Here is an 11661-nt window from a genome sequence, read left to right as displayed (position 1 = left end):
GCGGAACCCTCTTGTAGGAATTCGATCCTACAACATACGAACAAACCCGCTTCTTGGATTCCAGTGGTACCTAAACCCCTACTGCTTTTCTAAATGTAATCGTGGACCTTCGGCTGCCGTTGCAGTTGTCTGCAGCACTAATTGTCCATACGCTGGAGTGCAAGCGTGGTCCAACAAGCTTGATTTCATCAAAACTACCTTACCACCTTTTTGTAGGAAGCAACAGTTGTGCATATCTTTTTTTTTTTTAAATATTAAAATAATATTGACAGAATACTTCTCTCTTAAATATGGCATCCTAATAGCTAACTAAAATTATAGAAGAAAAACTGCAGCAATGTTTAGATTTAAGACGAAAGGTGCTATAATAGACCAAGAGAAACTTTCAAACAGTTCCATGTTGAAAAATAGTTCTGTATGAGTCATCTCAAAGCCAGGTGAGTCCTAGTACGGAACTAGACTCATTCTCAGGTTTCTAGTAGTAGGGTAATACTGATAAATAATTTGTGGAGTGAGTGTTCTGTCTTCTCTTACTGAGATAAATGTGGTTCAGGAGAACCGACTAAAGTTGATCAAAACAAGTAAAAATTAATCTGGACCAGGAGAAATACTGCTCTCATTGTGAGGATAAAGGTGCATCGTTACTAATAAATTACTTCCTCTTATCTGCAAGTTCATGTGACTGAATGGTTAAAACAGATAATGTACATAACTTTTTATCACCGTTGTGATCTCAAGTAAATGTAATATATTTTTAGAAAAAAAAAAGTCAACTTACAGTAAATCCTCAAGTGGAAAAATAAATGTTTAAAATGGAATGTTCTGTGTATGCCATTCCTGTAAAATCCCTACAAGTTAATTCTGCTGTTCTCTTGTAAGTGACATTAGTTGTATCATGCAATTTAGGCATGTTCCTTTGATTACTGTTTGGTCTGATACGGGGCACTACAGTTGTGCTTATGTTAAATTGTCAGTGTATTAAATTTTTAAAAAAATAGCTGTGCAGCCTCAATCTGCTCAAGAAACTCATGTGCCCAGTTCTAGTCCAGGTGTTGCGAACAGCTGGGATCCGAAGCAGGACGGGTTCGATACCCCCAAAGGAACAAGTGTGGGCACCCCAATCTAACAGAAACACTGATTCTGAGCTCTTGTCCCCAATTTCAGATGATAGAAAATACGGATCCTGTTCTGCTCTTTCTGGTCATTTCGTTTTTCATGATTGGCCTGGTGAGCACAGTGACAAGGTTTAACTGAGTGTTTGTGGATGCTGCAAGTGCCATTAAAATGTACTAATATATCAAAGATGCCTGATGCATTTTCTGAAAAGAAACAGGTAAGCAGAGTAACTAGACACCAATTTTATTTTTTTATTTTTTTTTTTTTTTAGTAAAACACAACTTGCAGCATCTGGGTCTGCCTCTTTACCCGGGGATCCCAATAATCTGGAAAGTAATATACTCCTGCTTCCTCTTGCATGCAGTTTTGCACAGAAATACAATTTGCTTACTTCACACCCCGGTAAGGATTAATTAGCAATGATTTAGGCAAGAAAAAAGAATCTTGAAATGTGAGAAAACTCACGTTTTTATGGTCATGTGTTTTTAGGTCAGGGAAGTGTTTAACTACACTTAACAGCTTAAGAAAACTGAAGCTTTGACACTGTCTAGGTGGGGGTTTTATGTACTGTGCAGCCGCATCCCCTTCAGCTTCAGGAAGGTGGGTGGCTGTGCTGCCAGACCCCCGCTGTGAACACCCAGGCGCTTCGGGCATCCCATTCCCAACACCGCCTTATGCTGAGAAGAGCACGGCTTTATGTTATTGCTCAGCAGATAAGGGGACCACAAGTTCACTGGGTTTTCTACACCACCTCTGTGCCAGCTGTCTTATGCCCACTGAGCCTTGTCTACTGTGATGTGTTTTTTGACAACACAGAACACTTAAAAAAAGCAAAAAACTTTAATCTGTTCTTTTGTTGATTTCTGCCACGTGTAGGATGCCAGTTAGCTATTTTGAGTTACTTTAACAATGGTAAATGTTTAAGATAGTCAGTATGAAACCGGAGTAAAATGCTCAGTAGATGTCTTTTGCTGTGGCTTACAGGTGTGACTGTGAAAGAAACTTTAAAGAGAGTATCACTGGGTTTAAAATTAGATTGTTCAGAACTGTGGGATCTTTAATAGACATAGCATGTCAGTATGCAATCGTAAAGCATAGGAGAGGGTAGTGATGGATGTATTGCAGACCCTCTATGGGTCAGATGACAGAAGTTAAGAAAGTAGAAGGCAAACAGAAGAAAGAATTTAAAAAAAAAAAAACAAAAACAAACAAACAGTAACAGCCCACAATAAGTTAAATCTACACTATTAACTCATGTGTTGATGTCCAGATTGTGAGTACCTCATTTCATCCTTGGAACACACACCTGTGTTGTGTTATAAACTATGAAGTTTATAAAGTGCTATAAAAAAAACCCTTTAGTTATTGATACAGTGAAGAGGATCTAAAAGAGAAAACAAAAAAAACCCTTAATACTCTTGGCCTGAATAACCTTATAGTGGCCTTAAAAAAAAAAATAATTCAGAAGCAATAGCCTAAACCTCGATAGGCTGTGTTCAACTTAACTATTTCACAGCATGATTTCTGCAAACAACCTGCGCTGTATATTATTGTCAAGGGGGTTAATGGTGTTAAATAGCCGGAAGCTTTTCTTCTCTTGTTAAAGTTCACAAGGAACTAAACCATATTAAAATGGACTAGTTATTTCTAAAATGGAGCTATTATAGAATTAATCTCTCTCAGCAAAAGCTTAGGACCTTTTCACAACCTCAAAGCTGAAACTTGGCTCGTTTTGAAAGCAGCCCTCTGGAGTGCTTTTATGTGGATACAACACAGTAACAGCAGCCTCAGAGCGGCTGAGGTTTGCGAGGCGCACGGGGCTGGGTTCCCCGGCAGCCTGCTTGCATCTGTTCAAGGCCTTTAAAGCCGTGGAGCTCTAGAGCTGCAGCCGGGCTGGTGCTCTGAGAGCATCCAGGTGTGGTGGTGGGGCTGTAACGCTCAAGGAAGCGCACTGCCACCGAGGGAGCTGCGGTTGGTGGCATCACTCCCTCCTGTCCTGCTCCCTCCAGCTGAGCTTTAATCTGAGCCAAGTTCAGATGGACGAGGGCTGAGCCACCGAGCCCCCTGCTCCTCTCCGTGACCACCACCCTTAGTGAAATAGCACAAGACTGACAGGCTATGCGGGGAAGGGGTTGCAAAATTCCAGGTTTACCCTAAAATCTGCAACTTTCAACCCACAACCACAAAGCATGGCGATGATGAGCAGAAATTACAGGGAGTGAGAGGGTAGAAGGAAAAAAAAAATAAAACCACAAGAAAAACCACTCACCCAAAGAGTAAGTAATGTGAAACTTTAAAAAGTGTACTATCATCCTACACAAGAAACAGATAGGGTATGTGCCAGTTGAGAATTCAGCTGTTTGTTTTGCTCTGTTGCTTCACAGATGGTGACGCAAAATGAATTTGCGGCGTAGTAGCTGATACAATACAATTCCCCTTTATATTATCTTTAAAAAAAACCAAAACCACAGCAACCTGGCAGTACAGCTAGGCGGTGGGAGGCAGCAGGGTTCGCTGCGCTGGTGTGGAAGGTGTGTCGCCAGAGCTGGAGCTCATTTCCAGCCTGGGATGGACGTGTTGCTTTTCACTTCCTGAGTTAGGATGTGTCTCTTAAAAGCACTGTGATCTACTTATGAATAGTGCCAAATTATTAAAGTGATAAATGGTAATGAGTAGGACAGTGTGTTGTTTAGGAAAATACACCGTTTATTAATGTTTTTGATTTATTGCCATGATTTGTCTTTTGTCCCCAAAAGTCTGGTTCACACGCTATGTATACAGCAGAGAAAAGCTGAGATCTCACTACATGACAAAACCAATTTAGTTTAAAAAAAAAACAACCCAGGAGAATGGAGGAAAGGCTAAATTTGGACGGTTTCTGACAGTTCAGCAGAAGCACAATTACAGTTTGCAATAGAGCAGTACCGACTCTACAGGAGAACTGATAGCATTCATTATTGCCAAAAGAAAATGCCAACCAATGCTACCAAAACCCACTAAATGCTCGCACCTCGCAATCAAAGATACTTCGGTGCGTGTGCATGCGTATATACGCGTGTGCTTGTACAGAGAATTTTTTTCTTAGCTTCTGTGTGTTTTTTATGGAGGTTTGCTCATCCTGCGATTTGCCAGAAGTAGCCAGGAGGATAATTTAATCCTGCTTGCTGTTGCAAGACTGTCGAACGGATGATTTCTGATGCTCCAACAATGTGATTGACTTTTCAGAATTTTCTAAGTTTCTGAGCAGAGTCTCTAGCCGCCTTTTGATTTTCTTCTGATCCTCGATGGCGCATCCGATTACCACGGACTGAAATTTCTGATCGATGGGTCCTGCTGGCACGTCAGATGTGCACGCACCGTAAAGCGACATTAAGCGGATTTTGGCGTCTTCCAAATCATCTAGAAGTTTATTGACAATTTCATCGATCATCTTGGTGGCGTGCAGTAGGGATTCCTGTTTTCGGATGGTTTCCACAGAAACCTCCACAGTGAGGGTTCGGCCCATCAGACGATTAGCAGTCAAATTAAGTTCTTCTCTCTCACCTAAATCAAAGACAAGAAAGTATTCTAGGTTAAAGATGAATACTTTCCTGTGCAAATAACATCACCAAGACAATCAAACTGCTATAGCTTTGCAATAAACAATGTTGGTTTTCTAAGTAAGTGACAATCATCAACAAGATTTCCAAGGGCCAGAAAAGAGTTTTTTGCATTTGCCTAAGTCCCACTTATTTCACCGAAGCTAACGTCTTCTGATTAAGCTCTACTAAAAATATAAGCAATGCTTTTCCGCTGCTAACACAATGCTTGCTGTGTCACATTAAAGCAAAGCATACACTATTATCAGGAAACATTATTCATTAACAGAATGGGCACATTAAGGACCTTCTGTGCCACTGTGAGGGAGAGATTTAGACAGTACCTCAGAAGGCCATAAAGAAAAAAACGATTTCTGACAACCAGATGCAATTATGAGCCATGAAAAAAAATGGTTTTCTATTTTCTGAAAACTTAAGGTTTTCCTAAAATATGGACACAACATATTTGCCATGTAGGCTCTTGAAGAGCCAATAAACCAGCAATTTAAAGCTCCTAATATAAACCATACCAGATTTAGGGAATATATTTAAAGCCATGTATCACACAACCACAACAATGAACCTTATCAACAGGTATTTGCAGGCTGTACACTTTGTAGCTCTCATGCCTGTCCAGTAGTCAAATCCATTAAAATCAACTATATTTAATCATCATCATTACCATCAACTGCTGCTCCCTCAGCTGAGCTATATTAACCTGGGTTTTGAAAATAAATCTGTGAACTGAGTATGGGCTTTCATGTAGACAGTAGTGACATTCACGGGAGACCATCCAGCTGAAGAGTATGTGAATTTACACGGTGAAGACCAAGGGGATCCCAGAGTACTGGCTGGCCCTTCAGCAACCTCCACTGGCTCCAACACCCGCACCTTCACTGGCAGCAAGCGACCAACCGGAGCCGCTGCCTAAGGCACAGGTTGTATTGGCTGTGGGTCAGCTGGGAGGGTACGGCAAAGCAGCTGCTCACCTTCACTGATGTGCCGCATATCCTGGCTGTTCTGTATGTTGTGGATCATTTCTAGCAGGATTTCTTTCTCTTGCTCCATAGCAGATGCTGCGTCACGGAAAGCCTCTACCCTGCACGTGGTTGAACCAAACAAAACGTTTAAATAATAAAATAGCTCTTCACCTACATAGCTGCCAAGAACTGCTTTTTCAAACTTCAGCTTAAGAAGTACAGTCAGTTCTTAATTCTCCATGAGCCAGACTCTCTGATTTCACAACCTTCTCCCGTATCTTAATTTTGTTTTTCAAGACTCAATATAATTTCAAAAAACAAAAGGGGGGGGGAACAACAAAACAACATTAATTCAATCAGACTTTAACTTTTTATTTTACTGACAGCGCTGTTCTATCCTACTCTGTGGTTAGTCTGGATATCCAGACCCTGACAGTACTACAGGCCCACAGCAGGCCCACAGTTCTGTAGCTAATTGGCAATTATTATCAGCTGCTTAACTAGAAGATAAACTGGCCCGGTCCCCATCAGGGAACTTGGGGGTGAAGGTTGCAGCTGTGGGGGTGGAGGCAGCAAGGAGGCCTGGCTCCCCTGCGGTTCCCAGGCCGGCCGCGCAGAACCACTGCGACCCACCTACAAAGCAACAAACACTCCGGAAAACTCAAACTCCACCTTGTAGCCGCACGACCCCTTTCACGAGGGAGAAAAATGGGCAAGAGGGACAAAGCTCACACACTTTTATTAATGTGACAAGGGCTTCCCCGCCATGTAGTGTGCCTTGGTGGCTGGGAGAAGATGCTGGACCACCTGCCCTGACGGTCACTGGTGTTTTCCACAGAGCAATGCTCGCTGTGATTGACAAGGGAAGGAAGCTTCTGTGGGAGCAGCTCCTGTTTCCGGGCTTCCAGGGAAGCAGGAAACTTGGTTCCTCCCAAAACAGGACCCCTACTCCAGTCCTGTTCACTGTGCTGAAACTCACGTGTGGTGCAGCAGAGGTGAGGGGAAAGCCCATCAGAAACAGCTCTCCCTGAGAACCGTTCAGTCTCCGTAAGCTGCGTGGTTGCGTGCCCATAGTCTGCCCTCATCCTCATGCCACAGGTACAGACCCATCTGGCCACCGACAAGGTGAAAATGCCGTACTAGAAATCTGAGTCCAGTGCCTTAATTCATGTCTTATTCCCCGGCATGGTTTTAAGGAGTGGGGTTTTGCTTTCAGCCAGTCATCTGGAAAAGTACATCTCGGAACCCCAAACTACCTTGGAGACTGGGGACAAGAGGGAAATGTCCCCCATCCCTTGGCTTTGCCCTGGAGGCTTGAGGGCAGAGGCTCGGAAAGGACTTGCCAAGCTGCAGCTGGCTACAAGAGTTGTGCCAAAAAATGTCAACTTTGCCTTCCCAGACCCCACAGAAAAGTCGAATATCATGTGAACGTGGCTGATGTTTTCAGATGCTTTCAACACACAGCTTGGGAGGTCTAGCTGCTGTGAGCAGCACGGGAATCCATCTACCCTGAAACGTTTATTAAACCTGGCCAGGAAGGGGAAACAAACCAAATCATCCTTAAGTCTCTTAGATGCTCTGCGCTCTTCAACGTTGCTGGGTGCTGCCCTGAGAAGGTAATAGTGGCTCATCACTGCTGCTTCAACAGATAAGGGTTTGTCTGATGAGACAGGTATGGAGCTACTGCTCCTTCCTCAAAGGCTGGCTGAGGGCAGGTAACTCCAGCAAAACAGCAGTAAGAGAAAAGAGGGCAAAAAAAGGCAGAACGGGAGCATTTGAGGATATAAATAGTCACACTTCGCAGGCAGCCTGCTCAAGAAATGGTTCTGTTTTACAAAATATTTAGCCTAATTTAGTCAGTGAAAGCACCAGCTTCGGGCCTTGCCTTTAATGTTCATTCTGAGGAGGAGTGGGAAAAGTTAATGCAATGCAAATTCTTGCCGGGAGCAAATACTTTTAATTATTATTTTGGACTGGTTAGTAAGAGCAGTGAGGCAGGTGGAGTCATTTCATACTTCAGATGTCTGCACTTTGTAATTTAGGAAGTCTGGCAATATTTTCATAAACGCCTTACCATGCCTCTTTAAAAAACTAGTATTTTCACAATTTTAAAAATGTATTGTGGTCGCTGGAAAGCTTAAAATTAAAATTTGGAAGTGCGGAATTTCAATCTTAGTAGTGTTTTTAAATCGGATTCAGTATATCATTGTACTGATTTTAAGACTACAGGTCTATATGGATTAATCCGTGATTTCCACAGGCTTTGCTGGGTCCTACAAAGAATGTGGAAAAACTGCATTGCAGAGATGCGTGCTGAATTGGTGCAATTCTAAAGAGAGAGCCTAAAACATCACTGCTGCCAAAAGCCAGCTACTGGTATGCGAGGTAGGACCTAAAAGCCAAATGATCAGAATTAATGACTGTATACTGAAAAAAAAAAAAAAACCAACCACATAATTTACCAACAGGAACTTTGATTGACATTATTTTACAGAGAGTCATAAAACCAAATCTTGAGAACTGTTTTATTTGCAATAATTTCTTCTTGGGAATTCTTTTAACCACTTTTTCAACTGCAATACAGAGTGCCACACAACTAAAATCCACTGGGATTTTAACTTTAGTGTATTTGCTTCCATAAACGGCAGTGAAAATGAGTGCCTGCCCTGGCACCGTGTAACGGCACGTGAAGGGGGCACACCAGCTCCCACCGCCGGGGCAACGGGACAGAGAAGCAGCACATCAGGACTCCCCCACCCCTCTGCTATCCCTTCTAGAAATTTCCATCCCGACCAATTATTAGCAGTGCGATGGGTCTAAATAACCCTAAAAAATAAACTCCTGGGGTTTCAGAGACCTGTCGTGGGCAGAGGCACAGTGGGATAACACAGCATGTGGGCAGCAAAGGCTGCACCTGAGCAGCCAGCCAGCGAGCAGGAGAGCAGAAGGTGAGGGAATGGCCTGAGAAAGGCAGGGCAAGGGAGCAGAGGAAACGGCCCGCTGTGGCTGCTAGGGACCTGGATCCCTTGGAGGTCACAACAGGACAGGATCATTTCGGAACAGCGCTTGAGGGTGGGGAAAAAAAAAAACCCAAACCAAAACCCAAGGAAACCACTCACACCTGCCTCAGAAAACCAGTTAGTGCTCCAGAGAAGATGTTGCAGAGCTTTATCGGGGTGAGATACCCACCACAGTCTCACCCTATTTCTCTGCCCCAGCTTGTACCGAGGCCTGTGGCCACCTGCCCCCACGCTGGGCTGGGTCCTGCTGGCTCCTCTGGCCCCCAGACCACAGCCTGGGAGAGACCCCAGCCCCCTGGCAGGCACTGCGCACCTTTCCCTCCTCGCTCGCTGCAAGAGCATCAGGTCCACACCTCGCAGGCAGCTCTCATAACTTCTGTGCTAAAATGTGCTTTAACTTCTTAGGCTTGTGTAAATATTCACTTTCTTGGTGTGGGGAACAAAAAATAAATAAATTGTAAGAGATAAACCTCTAGCCGAGGTGACCGATGTGGAAAAGGGTGGTAACACAGTCCAAGTCTCAAAAAATCAACCAACCAAAGAACAGAAGGCAAAGAAAAGAGAACACAAAACTCCTATTAATGCCCAATTATCAATCATCTCGATGCAGCAGTATGATCTTTTTTCTAACAGATGAAAACATCCAATCACATTTTTACTTGGAGTGTATTTGTCACTTTGACCATCAACTAAATATTCCATCCAGTACCTAAGACCAAAAAAAAACCCCAAACATTCCTTACTTCTGATTTTTCCCCGTCCGAGAGCGATTAGCCACGCAGTGCCTTTCTTTCCTACATACCATTTGCATGAGCAGAGCATTCCCCCGCAGAACAGGTGGACCAGCCTGTGCTTTTGTTTCCAGATGAGAAACTCGATACCCGCTTTCTTATGACAGCTGCAATAACTCTGTCCTTTAAACTACTCACTGACTTAAACAGCTCACTGGTAAAGCCTGTGCGCTGGAGCTGCAGATAAATTTTCAAAGGAAGTAAGAAACATCTGAAGATGGTGCAGCTTTTTTCCTGAAACAGAGCTGAGCACACTGGATGGAGACCAAGCAGGGGGTTTCACCCCAGCATCCTCAGCTGCTTAAACCAAGTTTCTGTTCTTGGGTAAGCAGTCCCCATGACCGCATACAAAGGAACGGTGCGGGAATATGGTTGTTCCAAAGGAGATCAGGAAGAAAAGTACAAAAAATTAAGATTAAAAAAAAAAGCCAAGAGTCTGACTTATCTCATGTATCATTACACCTAGGACTGAGCATTCACTTAGCACAACCACCAGAACATGGTGACTCATAAACAGAGACTCTGGTCCTGCTTCCAGCTGCTCCCGAGATGTCTCGGCCCTCGCCAGCAGCCAGGGCAACACGAAGGTCCAAGCCCTTACAAGGGACAAACGTGCCACCCGCACCCCTTGCTGCCCCTGCTGGGGGGGCTCGCACCCTGGCAGCCAGATTGATCCCTCTGTCCCGCTCACTCTCCCTACAAGAAGATACTCCCTCCCCAAACACCTAGCAGGGAGGCACAAAAATACCCTGTTGCTGTCGGAAAAGCAGCTGTCGTGGTGGAAGGGAAGGGAGAAAAGGGAAGGCTGTTCAAACCCGAGCATTTCCAATGGGATGAGGGCTGCCGCAGGGTTCGGCAGACCTTAAGCAACTTGAGAACTGCGACTGTCGAGGGGTTTAATTAAAGCCTGTAGTTCACTTTGACAAATTTTCACTCATTATATTTACAAGCAACATCTCTATAGCTAGGGTCTATAGCTAAACTAAACCAGCTGGAGAAGGAAGAAGTGGGGAAGCTCTTCCTCCTGTCATTCAAATAACTTTGAAATGAGGCATGTTGATTAGTTGTGGAAAATAAATAAGACTTGAGCGACTTCAATCAAAATAGTTTGGCTCTTTTTTCCTAACTGTCCTGCATTTAGAACTACGCCTGTTTGAAAGACCCACAGTGAACTGGGAAGCTTAATTTGGGGTTTAGTTTCTGGTTAACCGAACTGTCTGCTTTGTTTCAGAGTCACTCAGCAAATTTAAAACACATTTTTGCATATTCTGATGCTCATTTTGTGATTATATATTCATGCACTAGACCTCGATGTGAGCAGCGAGACTTGTTTGCAGACAGTGATTTTGTTTAGTCAAATTGAGAGAAGTCTGCGAAGGACTTCAAGGAGATTTAATCAAGCTAAGCGAAAGGCTAATATAAAGGCACATAAAGTCCACTCCTGAATAATGCAAAGTAATGCAGGCAGAAAGGGGAAAACGCAACTCCTGTATCCCACAGAGCTCTTTTAATTACAGGCAAGTCCTAGAAACATTCGGGGTGGTTCTGTGAAAGCCACTGATCAATATGCGGCTGTAATGAAGGAAAGGGCGTGTTGAAACAGTACCGGCAGGAGGTGAATCAGTGGTACACCCACGGCACCCTGAGCATCCATCCACCTCAGGAAGGACACTGTGTAATTAGGCAGAGCTCAGAGGACAAGGAAGATGATTAAAGGCAAGGAATCGTCTCTCACGCGGCCAAACTGGGGGAAAAAAAATCAAATGGGATTTTTTGGGGAACATCAAGTAGCAGGAGGAGACAAGGACGCGTCTCAGCGCAATGATGAAATTCGCAATTACCTGGGAAAAACACACCTAAGCTGGGGAACGCGATGCTATTCACGTTACAGTTACGAGATTTATTACACTTCAGAAAAAAGGTGGACAAAAACATGGGTAACAAGAACATCTATAGCTAGACCCCTAAGCGCAAAGGGAGGTTTGAGAGGCACGAAGCCTCACCCGCCGGCGTTCAGCACTGCGGCTTAAAGGCTTGCGAGGGCCTCCGAGAGCCCGAACGACACCGCGTTTTATCCGCGGCTTTCCTGCATCTTCTTACAGGACACCCGCCGGAGGGACGCGGGACGGGGCCTGTGGGGCTACCGAGCGGGAACACCGACTCCATCCCGCCCCCC

General features: G+C 44.2%; 1 protein-coding gene across 1 annotated transcript; it reads right to left on the bottom strand.

Annotated features, from left to right (window-relative positions):
- Positions 1-3821: 3821 nt before the first annotated feature.
- BAG2 (BCL2-associated athanogene 2) lies at positions 3822-6746 on the bottom strand. Its single transcript, XM_009879843.1, has 3 exons — positions 6654-6746; positions 5684-5882; positions 3822-4659 (listed from the first exon to the last, which is right to left on the bottom strand). The coding sequence occupies exons 1-3, from the start codon at positions 6744-6746 to the stop codon at positions 4268-4270; spliced, it is 684 nt and encodes a 227-aa protein (XP_009878145.1). The 3' UTR covers positions 3822-4267.
- Positions 6747-11661: the final 4915 nt, after the last annotated feature.

The sequence above is a fragment of the Charadrius vociferus genome, unplaced genomic scaffold, assembly GCF_000708025.1.
Source record: "Charadrius vociferus isolate BGI_N301 unplaced genomic scaffold, ASM70802v2 scaffold342, whole genome shotgun sequence".
In the NCBI taxonomy this organism is placed as follows: domain Eukaryota; kingdom Metazoa; phylum Chordata; class Aves; order Charadriiformes; family Charadriidae; genus Charadrius; species Charadrius vociferus.
The sequence above is the reverse complement of the archived record's forward strand: the minus strand, read 5'-3'. Positions and strand labels throughout refer to the sequence as shown.